The 17575-nt window shown below is 40.9% G+C and overlaps 1 protein-coding gene across 5 annotated transcripts in view; it reads left to right on the top strand.

Annotated features, from left to right (window-relative positions):
* LOC125168421 (golgin subfamily A member 6-like protein 22) overlaps positions 1 to 17575 on the top strand; it is a 41527-nt gene that overhangs the window by 13004 nt on the left and 10948 nt on the right. For all 5 annotated transcript variants that reach the window (XM_047863539.1, XM_047863541.1, XM_047863538.1 and 2 more), the window contains 2 exons: positions 3595 to 3851; positions 15078 to 15213. In XM_047863539.1, the coding sequence (XP_047719495.1) occupies positions 3595 to 3851; positions 15078 to 15213 (393 nt within the window). The remainder of the gene's footprint in view (positions 1 to 3594; positions 3852 to 15077; positions 15214 to 17575) is intronic.

Below are 17575 nucleotides of genomic sequence, written 5' to 3'. Positions count from 1 at the left end.
GACGCTTAACCGACTGCGCCACCCAGGCGCCCCTCAAAGTACTTTTTAAAAGCAATTCTCTACATGTGCATAAGTCATTGGTAACTATAAGTATGTTTAATCTATTTATCAAAACACATATGAAAGGCTCTACAAGATATCATTTTGACTTGGTTTTTGATAGTATATGTATTAAAAAGTATTCCATATCACTTATTGGGATTTTCTGAATTTAATAAAAATTGGTGACTGTTATTGCATGGTTTCCCAGTGTTAAAGTTATTTTAATGTTTTATTTATTTATTTATTTATTTATTTATTTTTGAGAGAACACAAGCAAGGGAGAGGGAGAGAGGGGGGGACAGAGGATCCAAAGCGGGCTCTGTGCTGACAGCAGTAAGCCATATGTGGGGTTTGAGCTCACAAACCCATGAGGAACCTTGAGATTGTAACGTGAGCCGAAGTCAGACGCTTAACCAACTGAGCTACCCAGGTGCCCCTAAAGTTATTTAAAAAAAAAGAGTCCAGTGATTTCAACAGAATATCTTCAACATGAGTCATCTTTCTCTTTTCCAATAACCTATTATTTAATTCCACAGGAACACAATTGTCTTGATAAGCCAGTTTATTTTCTTCACTGCATGCATTTAAATTTTTTTTGTTATAATCAACTTCATTTCTTTGTGGGACATTATCATGTGTTTCTGCCCAATAATGGAGGCACAGGTGCAAGAAGGGCTATATTTAAGAAAAGCCAGATATAGAAGTGATGAATATTAAAGTATTCAGTTGGTGATTGTATTGTCTGATTTAGGCATTGTGATAGTGAACTAAAACTCTTGCATAGTCAGGTACACTGTTGTAGTAATAAACAGGAGTTAAAAACTTGTAAAAAAAATGTTACTAATATGTATAACAAGGCATGGTGTCCTAAAATAAATTTAGTGTGTTTTGCCAGTATTTTTAGTTTGATTTTTCATAGAAATTTTTATTTGTGAGGGCAGTATGACTGTGTTCATGCCGATAAGATGCTTTTTTTCCTTTAGCTTGGTAATAAGGCAAATAGGAGAAACCTGGTAGATACAGCTAGTTCTGGAGGGCGTGAATGGAGGCAATGTAAATTTTCCTGCTAAGGAAAAATATGTCAGAACCCATTATTATTAACTTTAAAATTGAAAATTTTATGGAGATAATTGAAGAATCATTTGCAGTTTTTTTTTAATATTTTTTAACATTTATTTATTTTTGAGACAGAGAGAGACAGAGCATGAACGGGGGAGGGACAGAGACAGAGGGAGACGCAGAATCGGAAGCAGGCTCCAGGCTCTGAGCCATCAGCCCAGAGCCCGACGTGGGGCTCGAACTCACCGACCTCGAGATCCTGACCTGAGCTGAAGTTGGACGCTCAACCGACTGAACCACCCAGGCGCCCCTATAATGTTACATCTAATTTGCCCTTTTTCCTCCTCTCTTACTAGTTCATAAGGATCTTATACAGCCTATTAAGAAATTTGAACAAATTAGGTTAAATCAAAAGTTAATTGACCCCTGGGGCACCTGGGTGGCTCTGTCGGTTAAGCATCTGACTTGATTTCAGCTCAGGTCATGATCTCACGGTTGGTGGGATCCAGCCCTGCGTGAGGCTCAGCACTGACAGTGAGGAGCCTGCTTGGGCTTCTCTCTCTTGCTCTCCCTCTGCCCCTCCCCCCACTCATGTGAGCTCTCTCTCTATATATTAAAATAAACGTTTAAAAAAAAGTTAACTGGGGCGCCTGGGTGGCGCAGTCGGTTAAGCATCCGACTTCAGCCAGGTCACGATCTCGTGGTCCGTGAGTTCGAGCCCCGCGTCAGGCTCTGGGCTGATGGCTCAGAGCCTGGAGCCTGTTTCCGATTCTGTGTCTCCCTCTCTCTCTGCCCCTCCCCCGTTCATGCTCTGTCTCTCTCTGTCCCAAAAATAAATAAACGTTGAAAAAAAAAAAAAGTTAACTGACCCCTGAATATTAGCAGTACCTCAAGTTTCTCCATCTAGTGAACTTTCTTCACTTATCAGATAGAAGAGCAGAGGTTTAAAAAATGATACCAAGGGGCACCCGAATGACCAGTCAGTTGAGCAGCTGACTCTCAGTTTTGATCTCAGGGTCATGGGATCAAGTCCTGCATCAGGCTTCCCCCTGAATATGGATCCTGCTTAAGATTCTCTCTCTCTCTTTCTCTCTCTCATCTGCCTCCTCCCCCACTTGCTCTCCATTCTAAAATTTAAAATTTTTTATTTTATTTTATTATTTAAAAATTTTTTAATGTTTATTTATTTTTGAGAGAGAGGGAGAGACAGACAGAGTGCAAGCAGGGGAGCGGCAGAGAGAGAGGGAGAGAGAATCCTAAGCAGGCTCCAGGCTCTGAGCTGTCAGCACAAGGTCTGACATGGGGCTCAAATGCACAAACCGCGAGATCATGACCTGAGCCAAAGTCAGATGCTCAACCAACTGAGCCACCCAGGCGCCCCTAAAATAAAAAAAAAAATTTTTTTTTAATGCTACCGAAAGATAAATAAGTCACCTGACAGCAGCCATGCATTCTGCCTCTCCAATCTCTTTTTGGTCTTTCTCAGCAGTTTGTGGCTGTCTTCTGTTGCTCCCTCTCTCGCAAGCCATCACTCTTGCTTCTCTTCATAACTTTATGATCTTTTCTTTCCTTTATTTGCTTTAAAATAATATATAGTCAATATAAGCCTCATTCTTTCTCCTGACTCTCCTATCCAACCATTTCACTGATGAGCACAGATAAGGCCGGGAAACAAGTGGTGTAAACATAGCTTTTTAGGAGAGAGGCCTCTGAACACACTCCCCTTCACAACCAACATAAAGTAACACGTCTATGGCCAAAGCATTAAGTATTTCTTTTCTGCTAGGCATCATAGAATTCATTATTGGTGTGATTTACTCTCACAACAAAATTTGAACAACTTTAATGTTGATGAGAATAAAATCGCTTATTCTAAACCCTATGTGTCATTTTAACGGTTTTTGTTGTTGTTGTGGTTGTTGTTGTTGTTTAATTATGCTGCTTCAGGAGTTCCTGGGTGGCTCAGTCGGTTAAGGGTCTGACTCTTGATTTAAAGGCTCAGGTCATGATCTCAGTGTTCATGGGATCGAGCCCCACGTGGGCTCTGTGCTGGCAGCAGCACAGAGACTGCTTGGGATCCTCTCTCTCCCTCTGTCTCTGTCTCTCAAAATAAATAAATAAACGTTTAAAAAAATTACACTGCTTCGGTGCGCCTGGGTGGCTCAGTCAGTTGAGAGTCCAACTCTTGATTTTGGCTCAGGTCATGATCTCAGGCTCATGGGATCTGTGCTGTTACTGCAGACCCTGCTTGGGATTCTTTCTCTCCCTCTCTCTCTCTCTGCCCCTCCCCAACTCTTGGTTTCTGTCTCAAAATAAATAAGTAAACTTTAAAAAAAAATGAGTGTAACACTGGAATATACTGTTAGGAGATTTGAGAATCTTCATTTTATTGTATAATAAGTTATAACTGAAATATATCCATAATGATTTAAAGTCATGAATTTTCTAAAACCAACATTATGATTTTAAGTAACATTTTCCCTTTCTGAATAGCTAAGAAACCTTCAAAACAAGCTCTTCATAAAAGAAACTTCATTGCAAGAGATGAAGAGTGAGCTAGAAAGTTACAAACGAAGTAACGTGCATCAGTCTTCCCAGATAATGTCCCTGAAAGAGGATATCAAGGACTTAGAGGAACTTATCGCTTCTCTAACCAGAATTAAATCTTTGAAAAACACCAATATTCAGAATCTTGAAAGAGGCAACTGGGATCTAACTGAAAAAATTATAGAACTGGAAAACAATCTAAGGTAGGAAATGTTCTAGTTTGTTTTCAAACATCTCATTTGTCATAAGTTTGCAAATAGTATATAAACTCCATATTCCTGATGGATCACAGAATTTAAAACTAGTAGAATTTCATGTAATACCTGACTCAAAATTATTATGTTTAAAAAAAGACATTTTTAAAATATTTATTTTTGAGAGGGAGAGAGAAGGAAAGAGTGAGAGAGAGAGAGACAACACAAGAGGGGGAGGGGCAGACAGGGAGACACAGAATCTGAAGCAAGCTCCAGGCTCTGAGCTCAGAGTGTGATACAGGACTTGAACTCATAAACCATGAGATCATGACCTGCTTGGACGCTTAACCAACTGAGCCACCCAGGTGCCCCTAAAAAAGATGTTTTTATAGACATGTAATTCACATACCATTAAAATTCACCCTTTTAGTCAATTGTACTTCAATAAAAAAAGAAAAAAAATGCACCCCTTTAAAGTATGCAATTCAGTAGTCTTTTTTTTTAATTTTTTTTTAATGTTTATTCATTTTTGAGAGACAGAGAGACAGAGCATGAGCAGGGAAGGGGCAGAGAGAGGGAGACACAGAATCCGAGGCAGGCTCCAGGCTCTGAACCGCCAGCACAGAGCCCGATGTGGGGCTCGAACCCATAAACTGCAAGATCATGACCTGAGCCGAAGTCGGTCGCTCAACTGACTGAGCCACCCAGGTGCCCCAGTAGTTTTTAATATATTCACAAGATTGTGCGATCAGTACCACTAATTCCAGAACATTTTTAATCACCCCTCAAAGAAACCCCATGCCTATTTTCAGTTACTCCCCATTCTGACAACCACCAGTCTACATTCTTTCTCTATGGACTTGCTTTTTCTGGACATTTTCCATGAATGCAGTCATACGATATATGGCCTGTTTAGCACAATGTTTTTAAGGTTAATCCATGTTGAACCATGAATCAGCATACTTCACTCTTTTTTATGGCTGAATAATATTGTATGAATATACCACAGTTTGTTTATGCATTCATCCGTTGATGGACATTGGCTTGTTTCCTTTTTTGGGGGTGACTTTATGCATAACGCTCCTGTGACCATTCTCGTGTGAGCTTTTACATGTCTGTATGCTTCATTCCTGTTAGGTATATGCCTTGGGAGTAGAATGGCTGAGTCATAAAGTAACTCTGTTTACTTTTGAGGCACTTCCAGAGTATTTTCCAAGGCAGTTACGCGTTTTACATTCCCACCAGCAATGTTTGAGGATTCCGGTTACTGCACATCCTCACCAACATCTGTTATTGTTCGTCTTTTTTATGATAGCTGTTCTAGTGGGTAGGAAGTATCTTACTGTGATTTTAATTTGCATTTCTGTAAGGCTAAAGATGTTGAGCATCTTTTCATGTGCTTATTGGCCCTTTGTGTATCTTCTTTATAGAAATATCTATTCAAATCCTTTGCCCAATTTTCAATTGGGTTATTTGTCTTTTTATTTTTGAGGTGTGTTTTTTATGTGTTCTGGACACTGGACCCATATCAGACATATGACGGGCAGGGATTTTCTCCCATCTGTGGGTTGTCTTTTCACTTTTTTTTTTTTTCTCTAAGTAATCTCTATACTCTATGTGGGGCTTGAACTCCTAACCCTGAGATCAGGGGTCGCATGTCCCTCTGAGCCTGGCTCAGTCTTTTCATGTTCTTAATGGTGTCCTTTGGAGCATAAAGTATTTTAATTTGGATGGAAGTTTATTTTTTGTCACTTGAGACTTGGTGTCATATCTAAGAAACCATTGCCTAATCCAGGGTCACAAAGATTGACGCATATATTTTCTTTTTAAGATGTATAGTCTTAACACTTAAATTTATATCTCTGAAAAATTTTGACTAATTTTTGTATATGATGTGAGTTAGGGGTTAGGAGTTCAAATTCATTCTTTTTCATGTGAAGACCCGCTATTCAAGGTCTTTTGTGGTTCCATACAAACTTTACTATTATTTCCTCAAGTCCTGTGAAAAATGCCATTGGTATTTTGATAGGGATTGCATTAAATGTTTAGATTGCTTTGGATAGTATAGGCATTTTAACAATATTAATTCTTCCAATCCATGAGCATGGAATATCGTCCCATTTGTGTCATCTTCAATTTCTTTTCGTCAATGTTTTACAGTGTTCAGAGTACAGATTTTTCTTGTTAAGATTTTTCTTAACTCCTTGGTTAAGTTTATTCCTGGATATTTTGTTCTTTTTGGTATAATTATAAATGGGATTATTTTCTTAATTTCTCTATCTGCTACTTTATTAGTGTATAGAAATGCAATCAACTTATGTGTATTAACTTTGTATCCTGCAACTTTACTGACTTTATTTTTTACTTCTAATAGTTTATTGTTGGAGTCTTTAAGGTTTTATATATATAGTATCATGTTATCTGCAAATAGTGACAGTTTAACTTTTTCCTTACTAATTTGGATGCCTTTTCTTTCTTTCTCTTTCTTCTTTTCTTTCTTTCTTTCTTTCTTTCTTTCTTTCTTTCTTTCTTTCTTTTTATTTCTTTTGTCTGATTGCTGTTGGTAGAACCTCTAGCACTATGTTGAATAAAAGTGGTGAGAATAGACATCCTTGTTTTGCTCCTGATCTTAGAGGAAAAGCTCGCATTTTTTTTTTTTTACCATTGAGTAGGATGTTAGCTGTGGTTTTTTTCTTTTCTTTTTTTTTTTTTTATATGGCCTTTATTATGTTGAGGTGTGTTCCCTCTAAACCCACTTTATTGAGAGCTTTTATCATGAATGAGTATTGGATTTTATCAGATGCTTTTCTTTCATCCATTGAGATGATCATATGATTTTAATCCTTCATTTTGTTGATGTGGCATATCACATTGATTCATGAATGTGAACCATCCTTGCACGCCCAGAATAAATCCCACTTGATCATGGTGGATGACCCTTTGAATGTATATTTAAAAAAAATTTTTTTTTTAAATTTTTTTTTTTTCATTTTTTATTTATTTTTGGGACAGAGAGAGACAGAGCATGAACGGGGGAGGGGCAGAGAGAGAGGGAGACACAGAATCGGAAACAGGCTCCAGGCTCTGAGCCATCAGCCCAGAGCCTGACACGGGGCTCGAACTCACGGACCGCGAGATCGTGACCTGGCTGAAGTCGGACGCTTAACCGACTGCGCCACCCAGGCGCCCCTAAAATTTTTTTAATGTTTATTTATTTCTGAGACGCAGAGAGACAGAGCATGAGTGGGGGAGGGGCAGAGAGAGAGGGAGACACAGAATCGCAAACAGGCTCCAGGCTCTGAGCTGTCAGCACAGAGCCCGACGCGGGGCTTGAACTCACAAACCGTGAGATCATGACCTGAGCAGAAGTCGGTTGCTCAACTGACTGAGCCACCCAGGCGCCCCTCAATGTATTTTTTTAATTTTACTTTTGAGAATGAGAGAGAGAGTGAGGGAGAGAGAGAGAGAGAATGGGCAAGGGACACAGAGGTGAAGAGAGAATCTTAAACAAGGTCCTTGCTCAGTGTGGAGCCTGACACAGCTCTTGATCCCACAAACCCATGATCCACAATCAGGATCATGACTTGAACCGAAATCAAGAGTTGGATGCTCAACCAACTGAGCCACACAGGCGCCCCTCAATGTATTTTTGAATGCAATTTGCTCCTATTTGGGGGGAATTTTTGCATCTATGTTCATCAGGGATATTAGCCTATAGTTTTCTTTTTATGTAGTGTCTTTGTCTGATTTTGGTATCAGGACTCATATTTGGAAGCTTTCCTTCCTCTTCTGTTTTTTGGAATATTTTGAGGAGAATAGACATTAACTCTTCTTTAAATGTTTAGTAGAATTCACCTGTGAATCTATCTGGTCCTAGACTTTTGTTTATTCAGAGATTTTTTAAATTTTGTTATTACTGATTAAATTTTGTTACTAGTAATCTGTTCAGATTTTCTATTTCTTCCTTATTCAGTTTTGGAAAATTATATGTTTCTAGGAATTGATACATTTCTTCTAGGTTGTCCAATTTTTTGGCATATGATTTTTTGAGTAGTCTCCTATAATCCTTTTTATTTTTGTCATGTCTATTGTTTCTTCTCCTCTTTCATTTCTGATTTATTTGTTTGTGTCTTCTCTCTTTTTTTCTTGATGAGTCTGGTTAAAGGTTCATCAATGTTTTATTTATCTTTTCAAAGTAATAGTTCTCGGTTTCACTGATCCTTTCTTTTTTCTTTCTTTCTCTCTTTCTTTTTTGTCTCTATTTCATTTATTTCTATTTCAATCTTTATTATTTCCTTCCTTCTACTAAACTTGGACTTTGTTCTTCTTTTTCTAGTTCCTTTAGGTGTAAGATTAGGTTGTTTATTTGAGATTTTGTGTTTGTGTGTTTCTTGAGGTGGACCTGTACTGCTGTAAATTTCTGTCTTAAAACTGCTTTCATTGTGTCCTCAAAATTTTGGACCATAGTGTTTTCATTTTCATTTGTCTCCACGTATTTTTTTTATTTCCTCTTTGATTTTTTTAAATTGACCTGTTGACTGTTTAGCAGCGTGTTGTTTAGCCTCCATTTGTGTTTTTTTCTAGCACATTCTTATGATTCTTTTAATTTCATACCATTGTGGTCAGAAAAGATGCATGATATGATTTCAATCTTCTTAAATTTATTGAGACATGCCTTGTGGCCTAATGTGTGATCTATCCTGGAGAATGTTCCATAGGCTCTTGAAAGGAATGCATAGTGTTGTTTTGGATAGAATGTTCTGTATATATCTGTTAAGTCCATCTGGTCTAATATGTAATTCAAAGACACTGTTTCCTTATTGATTTTATGCCTGGATGATCTATCCATTGATGTGAGTGAGGTGTTAAAGTTCTCTACTATTATTGTACTACTGTTAATTTCTCCCTTTATGTCTGCTAATGTTTTCTTTATGTATTTAAGCTCCAATTTCGGGTGTATAGATATTTACAGCCATTATATACTCTTGGTGGATTGACCACTTTGTCTTTATGTAATGCCCTTCTTTATCTCTACTTACAATCTTTGTTTTAAAGTCTATTTTGTCTGTTATAACTATTGCTATCCTGGCTTTTTTTCTTCTCTCATTTCTATTTGCATGGTGTATCTTTCTCTATCCTTTCACTTTCAGTCTGTGTAAGCATTTAAGTCTGAAGTAAGTCTCTTGTAGGCAGCATATAGGTAGCTCTTTTTTTTTTTTTTTTAATCTAGCTGCCACTCTTTGTCTTTGGATTTGAAAACTTAGACCATTTACATTGAAAGTAATTATTGATAAGTATGTACTTATTTCCATTTTGTTGTTTTCTGGTTATTTTTGTAGTTATTCTCTCTCTTCCTCTCAAACTGTCTTTCCCTGTGATTGATGACTCTCTGTAGTGTTATGCCTGAATTCTTTTTCTCTATTTTTTGTGTATTCATCATAGGTTTTGAGTTTGTGGTTACCCTGAGGTTCATATATAGGACCCTAAGTTTTTAGCAGTTTATAGTAAATTGATTGAAATTTGAACACATTCCAAAAGAACTTCTTTTTTACTCTCCTCCACATCTTATGTATATGCTGTCATATATTTTGTATCTTCTTATTCATAATTGTCTTACTTCTAATTATAACCTTTTTTCCCCTACTTAACAAAGCCCCTTTAACATTTAACATTTATTTAAGCTGGTTTGGTGGTGATAAACTTTAACTATTGTTTGTCTGGGTAACTTTTTTTTTTAAGTTTATTTATTTGGGGGAGAGGGGAGGGAGGATCAGAAAAAGAGAGAGAGAGAGAGAGAGAGAGAGAGAGAGAGAGAGAGAGAGAATCCCAAGCAGGCTCCACACTGTTAGCTCAGAGCCTGATGTGGGGTCTATCTCACAAACCATGAGACCATGACCTGAGCCAAAATCAGGAGTCAGATACTAACTGACTATGCCACCCAGGCACCCCTGTTTAGGAAATTCTTTATCTCTCCTTCAATTCTGAATGATAACCTTGGCAGGTAGCATATTCTTGGTTGTAGATTTTTTTACTTTCAGCTTTTTTATTTCAGGAGTGAATATATGCCACTCCTTTCTGGCCTGCAAAGTTTTTGTTGCAGAATCAGCTGATAGCCTATGGGGTTTCCCTTGTATGTAACTAGTTGCTTCTCTCTTGCTGCTTTTAAAATCTCTCTTTATCTTTAACCTTTGACATTTAATTATTTTATTATGTGTTGGTGATATGGACCTCCTTAAGTCATCTTGTTTGGAGCTCTCTGTGGTTCCTGAATCTGGATGTTTGTTTCCTTTCTCCAGTTAAGGAATTTTTCAGCTATTATTTCTTCAAATAAATTTTCTTCCCCTTTCTTCTTCTGAGACCCCTATAATGTGAATGTTTGCTTGCTTGATGTTATTCAAGAGATCCCTTAACCTATCCTCTTTTTGTTTTAAGTTTATTTTACTTATTTTGAGAGAGAGAGAGAGTGAGCAGGGGAGGGGCAGAGAGAGAGGGGTGGGGAGAGAGAGAGGATCCCAAGCGGGCTGTCAGCACAGAGCCTGACATGGGGCTTAAACTCATGAACTGTGAGATCATGACCTGATCCAAAATCCAGAGTCAGTTGCTTAACTGACTGAGTTACCCAGGTACCCTATCCTCTTTAAAAATAGATTATTTTTTCTTTTGGCTGTTCAGCTAGGGAGATTTCCATTACCCTATCTTCCAGATTGCTGATATATTCTTCTGTATTCTCTAATCTACTGTTGATTTCCTTCTAATGTATTTTTCATTTTAGTTATTGTATGCTTCAAATCTGATTGGTTCTCTTTATGTTTTCTATCTCTTTGTTGAAGTTCTCACTCAGTCTACTCTTCTTTCCAGTCTGGTGAGCATACTTTAAACTCTGTAGCAGGCATATTGCTTATCTCCATTTCATATAGTTCTTTTTCTGGGTTTTTGTCTTGTTCATTCATTCAGAGCATATTCCTCTGTTTCCTCATTTTGCTGTACTGTCTGTGTTTGTTTCTATGAATTAGATGGAACAGCTACTTCTCCTAAACTTGCAGGAATGGTTTGTATATGGTCATCTTCTGTGTAGACTGTATGTGGCTGGTGCCTTTGGCTGGCTGGCTGGAACTGTGTCTGCATGAGCTCGGGTCCCAGTGCACTCCATGCTGTGGCTACCCTGGTGGGATGGCTGGAGCAGAAGTGAGTGTGGGCCTGGGTGGTCCCAGGACTCTGTGTAGAAGGTGCCCCAGCAGGACAGCTGAAGCTGAAGTGAGCTCAAGCCAGTGGGTCCTGGGGTCCTTCACACAGAGTGCCCTGGCAGGGCAGCTGGAGCCACAGGAGGGCATGGCCCAAGGGGCCAGTGGCACCTCATGTCGGAAGTGTCCCAGTGGGATGTCTGGAACTGAGGTGAGGCATGTGCTGCACAGGATCAGCCTGGGAGGATACCTGAAGCAGAAGTAGGTGAAAGCTAGGGTGTCCTGAGGTGTTCAGTGAAGAGTGTGCCCTATTGGGGTGATCAAAATGGAGGCCAGCATGGGCCAGGTTGTCCCAGGATATCCTGTACAGAGGGCTCCCTGGTGGGGTGGCTGGAGCCGAGGTGAGGGGTGGGCTTGGGGTCTCAGGGTGCTCCATGCAGGAGGTGTTTTGGCAGGGCAGCTGGAGCTAAAGTGAACACGGGCTGGGGGTTCCCAGGGTGCTCCATGCATGGGACATCTTAGCAAGGCAGCTGGAGCCAAAGTAGGCATTAGCTAAGAGGTCCCAGAGTGCTCTGTGTCAGGGGTCCCCTAGCAAGCTATCTGGAGCTGAAGTGGTGTGGGCCTGGAATTTTCCAAGGAGGTGCTTTGTGCCTGTGTCACCTTGGCATGATGGTTGGAGCCATAGTGAGTGCTGGACCAGGGGTGTCCCAGTGTGTGTCATGCTGGGGCCATCTTTGTGTGACAGCTGGGGTTGGGAGGCTAGGAGCCTGGGGCTCACTGAGGTGGTAGGCTGGCTATGGCGCCTGGACCTTGTTCCCGTCCACATTATCAAGTTGGATGGGGAACATAACTGTGGCGCTCACCAGCCCTTTCAACCTGGAGAGTTCTAGCAGGTCCCCCTGCTGTCTGTTAGAGTTCTAGGACTGGCTCTTTTATATTTGGTTCCTCTTTTAAACTGTGGCTTTTCTGTGCCCCACGGTGTCTGAGGCTGGTGTGGGCCAGGGGCATGGGGCTTGTTGACATGACAGGCTGGCCATGGAGCCTGGACCCTGTCCTATCTGCACCATCCAGGTAGAAGGGGAAGGTGAACCATGGTGCTCCCCAGCCCCTCTGACCCAGCAAAAGCTTTACCTGTTCCCTCACTGCCTAGCGAGATTCTAGACCTAGCTCCTTTACACCCTAGCTGCTCTTTTAAACTGTGGCTTCTCCTCCGTGCCCCAGCGTGTCTGGGGCTGGTATGGGCCCAGGACCCAGTGGGCCCAGGCTCGCTGGGGTGGCAGGCCAACCAGGGGTTTGGAACCCTGCTCCCATCCACATCCCCACCTTGGTGGAGGGGGAGCACAGACTATGCTACCCAGAGAGAGTTCCAACAGCTCTCTCACCGCTGGGCAAGGTTCCAGGGCCAGTTCCTCCACATTCCAGTTGCTTTTCCAACCTTCAGCTTTCCCTCCAAGCCCCAGGGCATCTGGACCTGGTGTGGGCCAGTGACCCGGACCTTGCAGGGGTATCGGCTACTCTGTCTGTCCTGCCTCTCCATGTCGTCTCCCCATCCTCTGTTGTACAGAAGCTGCTCAGTCAGCCCTCAGCTCCCCCTAGGGCAGAATTGCTGTATAAATAGATGTAGACCTGGTGCCTCCATGGAGGAGGTGAGCCCAGGGTCTTCCCATGTCATCATCTTGGACTGGAACCTCCTCTAGTGTTTCCTATAAAGCATTTCTTCTGACAGCCTTTCTGTTTCTTCTTCTTCTTTTTCTGAAACTATATTATTTCATTTTCATTTTTTGAAGGTCATTTTTTGTTTTGGTTTGTGTTACTGAGTACAAAATTTGGGGTTGCCAGTATTTTTTTCTTTCAGCACTCTAAGATGTCATCTGGTTATCTTCTGACGTCTATAGTTTCTGTTGAAAAGTTATTTATCAGTCTTATTGTTGTGCCTTTGGAGGTAATAAGGTGTGCTTTTTATTGGTAGCAATTTGACTATGATGTGTCTTAGTGTGGCTTTCTTTGTATCTGTCCTGCTTAGGATTTAAAGAACTTATTGAATCTATCAATTATGTCTTTCATCAGGTATGGAGTCTTGGGAATTATTTTTTCAAATACTGTTTTTTCCCATTCTGTCTCTACTCTCACTCTAGGCCTACAGTTATAGGTGTGTTAGACCTTTTGAGCATCTCCTGCATGTCTCTAATATAATCTTTAAAAAAAAAAAATTTAGGGGTGCCTGGGTGGCGCAGTCGGTTAAGCGTCCGACTTCAGCCAGGTCACGATCTCGCGGTCCGTGAGTTCGAGCCCCGCGTCAGGCTCTGGGCTGATGGCTCGGAGCCTGGAGCCTGTTTCTGATTCTGTGTCTCCCTCTCTCTCTGCCCCTCCCCCGTTCATGCTCTGTCTCTCTCTGTCCCAAAAATAAATAAACGTTGAAAAAAAAATTAAAAAAAAAAAATTTAATGTGTTTATTTTTGGGAGAGAGGGACAAACAGATCATGAACAGGGAGGGGCAGAGAGAGAGAGAGAGACACACACAGACTCTGAAGCAGGCTCCAGGCTCCGAGCTGTCAGCACAGAGCCCAACGTGGGGCTCGAACCTGCAAACCATGAGATCATGGCGTGAGCCAAAGTCAGACGCTTAACTCAGACTGAGCAACCCAGGCACCCCTCTAATATAATCTTTTCAATTAAAAATTTCTGGGGGCGCCTGGGTGGCGCAGTCAGTTGAGCGTCGGACTTCAGCCAGGTCACGATCTCGCGGTCCGGGAGTTGGAGCCCCGTGTCAGGTTCTGGGCTGATGGCTCAGAGCCTGGAGCCTGTTTCCGATTCTGTGTCTCCCTCTCTCTCTGCCCCTCCCCCGTTCATGCTCTGTCTCTCTCTGTCCCAAAAATAAATAAAAAACGTTGAAAAAAAATTAAAAAATAAATAAAAATTTCTGTTTGGATAATACAGGTAATTTCTTTTAACCTGACTCAAATTCACTAATTCTGTAAGCTGCAATTCTTAGACAGGAGAGGGTCAAAAATACACAAACAGCAACAAACAAAAAATATGGAAGATCGACTGAAACTTTGACCTAGCTATGGGTACAGGGTAGAAAATATTAACAATACCTAGCAATTGATAGGTAATCAAAACAAGAACCAAACACACACACACACACACACACACACCAAATAATTAGCTATTTGTATATTTGATAATAAAACAAGTTTTTACATATGTTCTTCTCTATTGCTGCATCATTATTCGAATTCCCTTTCCTCTCATTAAATCCCAGTGGAAGAGCCATCAGATGTTATTAAAACAGGAGTCCTCATATCTCTGTGGAACCTCCTGGCCATCACAATGTTACTAATAGTGGCAGTCAGATATTCATGCTCAAATTTCCCCATGAAAAAGATGGTTTAAAAATTAACCTTCCCCAGCGGAACTACTAGAGGACCTAGCACTGGATTGTTTTCATCTCTATTTCTCTGCCATTTCTAGTTTCTCCCTAGAAATAGTTGGGTAACCACACAGCTCTTTGCAAAAGTACATTTCTAACTTGATACATATATTTAATATATTTTAAGTGGGGATTGCTTCTTTAATGATTATTATTTTTTAGAAGTTTATTTGGAGAGAGAGCAGGGGAGGGTCAGAGAGAGGGAGAGAAAGACAGAATCCCAAGCAGGCTCTGCACTGTCAGCGCAGAGCCCCACATGGGGCTTGAAATCACAAACCGCAAGATCATGACCTGAGCTGAAATCAAGAGTTGGACGCTCAACCGACTGAACCACCCAGGTGCTCTCTTTCATTTTTTTTTAAATGTTTATTTATTTTTGAGATGGGGGCCGGCTGAGAGAGAGAGGGAAACACAGAATCTGAAGCAGGCTCTAGGCTCTGAGCTGTGAGCACAGCGCCCGACAAGGGGCTCGAACCTACAAGCCATGAGATCATGACCTGAGGCAAAGTCAGATGCTTAACCCACTGAGCCACCCAGGCACCCCAACTTTAATTATTTTTAATTTAAGTTTGAAAATTGAGTTGGTTTCATGATATTGTTACCCACCAATATTTTACACAGAGTCCATCTGTTTGAAAGAGAAAAGGCAGAGCGGAAAGCAGGCCTTTTGGAGGAAAAGTTAGCAGGTGTTAATGGATTCACCCATCATATGAATATGAAAGGACAAGAAGATTCCTTGGATAGTTTCATGATGAAGGTGAGAATAAATATTGATTTTTCAAGAAACAGGATTTGCAAGACCTCGTGTTACTCTGAGAGATCATTGGCAAATGTTTAGTAGGTTGTTGGTCTGCTTCTGATCCTGGGGGGATGGGAAATGGGGGGGCATGGGGATGTGGGCGGGGAATCAAAGGAAGCTGTGCAGTATGGTTGACCGAAAGCCTTTCCGAGGTACAGAGAGTAATCACAAGGTGGATCTAAGGCCTCTGTGATAGAACCCTAAAAGGGATTGGAGCTGAGCAAGACCTGGGAGGAAGCGGTGGTGATAAGAGACTGAAATGTCGGTGTTATACATTTCTGGTGTGGGTTACCTCCTGCTGCTGCCAGCAGCTGGATTTTGGGCTCTGAATGTGTGTTGAAGGGCGGTGTAAGCAAAAGTCATTGAAACCGAGGCACAGAAATCACAAAGCTAAACTGGCAGATCATCTGCATTTGACCTTGAAATCTAGAATTATGGCATGAGTTGGGTTTAGAAGGAAGAGATGAGCCTGGTCACTAGTAGAAAGCAATTCACCGGATGAGTAGAGGTTTTATAGAAGAATGTTGGAGGGTGGGAGCCAGGGGAGAAATACAAGCATTTTTTTTTTTTTTTTTTTTTTTAGCCCTGACTATTTATAATGGAAGCAGGATGATTACAGGAGTACAAGGGAAAGGTTGGGGGAAAGAGGTGTGACTTCTTTCATTTATACATCTATACATCTACATAGTCAAAGTTGTTGTTACTAAGTGATGTTATAGAACCATGATGAAGTCTTTGTAGAAATATCTGTTGCCCTCCCAACTTTTCATTAAGTGTCTTAGCATTCATTGATGGTCCTTGCCTGAATCAGTTATTTCATTAGATAGAAAATGATGATTTTTAAATTTCTATCATTCCTTCTACATTTATTAGCTCAGAATTTTCTCTTTTTTTTTTTGTTTTACATTTTTAATGTTTATTATTTATTTTTGAGAGAGAGAGGGGCAGAGCACGAGTGGGGTAGGGACAGAGAAAGAGGGAGACACAGAATCTGAAGCAGCTCCAGGCTCTGAGCTGTCAGCACAGAGCCCAATGCGGGGCTCGAACCCACAAACTGAGATCATGACCTGAGCTGAAACCAAGAGTCAGATGCTTAACCAACTGAGCCACCCAGGTACCCCCCAGAATTTTCTATTAAGAGTTTAACTTCATAACTGAGGCTATTTGGTCAGCTGCTTCTCTAAGCTAAATTTCCTGTGTTCTCAAAACAATTTCTTCGTACAGTCATTTTAATACCTGTTGATATTCCAGTTTGCTCTTTTGAGCATGCCCTCGTCTGTCTTATGACTCCATAACTCTTTATGTCTTTGGAGGACCTTTCTCCTGAAGTCTTGTATTATGACTATATTTATATTTCAAGAAAACAAAAGGAAGTCAATGTCTCCATATTAAATTCCAAATGGGAAGTTTCACGTGTGTTGGCACGTTTAGGATATAGGGGAAGCTATCCTGACCAAAAACTTGGAGAGAGACAACATTTTTCACTCTGAAGGACCAAAAGATGGGCAGAAAATTTGGGATAAATGTCAGCAAGATTCAATCCATAAGGAAAAACAAAAATATGAGTTGGACAGACCTTTGTCTCCTTCCGGCTGGGAAACAAAAACTGTGCAATGTTACTGTCAGAAATTCCTCAGTCGGTTGGCTACTCTTCTGAGCAATAGTGTTGTCCCCACACTAGCCACGGAAGAAGCTGTGAAAGAGAGGGTTCAGGAAGTTGGTGCAAATGAGCAATCTTGGAAGTCTGTTAAGTGTATTGACAGACAAGCCACCCTTTCAGATTTGTTTAACATGTGGATTTTTTTATATTAGCGATTTAGTAAATTCTGTGGCTCTGAATTTTAATTTTGATTTCATTTTTATTACTACAATATAAAAGGGAAGAGGATGTCCATTATGACAGCAGAGGTAGTATAGTGTATTTGTGAAAAGTAGAGAGCCCCAGTATGAATCCCAGCTCAGCCATTGCCAGCTGTGTGCTCTTGGGCCGGTTCCTTATCCTCTCTGTATCTCGGTTTCATTTGTAAAATTTGGTGGAGGGGTGTGGGGTGGGGGCTGGGAGGGCACAGTTCCTGTCTCACAGAGTGGTAAGGATTAAATGGATTAATACATGATAAATGCTTACTACAGTTCAGTGGAAGGTCAACGAATGCTAGCTTAAAGATAGTGGTATGGTGGGGTGCCTGGGTGGCTCAGTCGGTCAAACGTCCCACTTCCTCTCAGGTCATGATCTCGCGGTTCGTGGGTTCAAGCCCTGTGTCAGGCTCTGTGCTGACAGCTCGGAGCCTGGAGCCTGCTTCGGATTTTGTGTCTCCCTCTT

The sequence above is a fragment of the Prionailurus viverrinus genome, chromosome B3 (assembly GCF_022837055.1).
Source record: "Prionailurus viverrinus isolate Anna chromosome B3, UM_Priviv_1.0, whole genome shotgun sequence".
Classification (NCBI taxonomy): Eukaryota; Metazoa; Chordata; class Mammalia; order Carnivora; family Felidae; genus Prionailurus; species Prionailurus viverrinus.
This window is presented reverse-complemented; position numbering and strand designations above follow the sequence as displayed.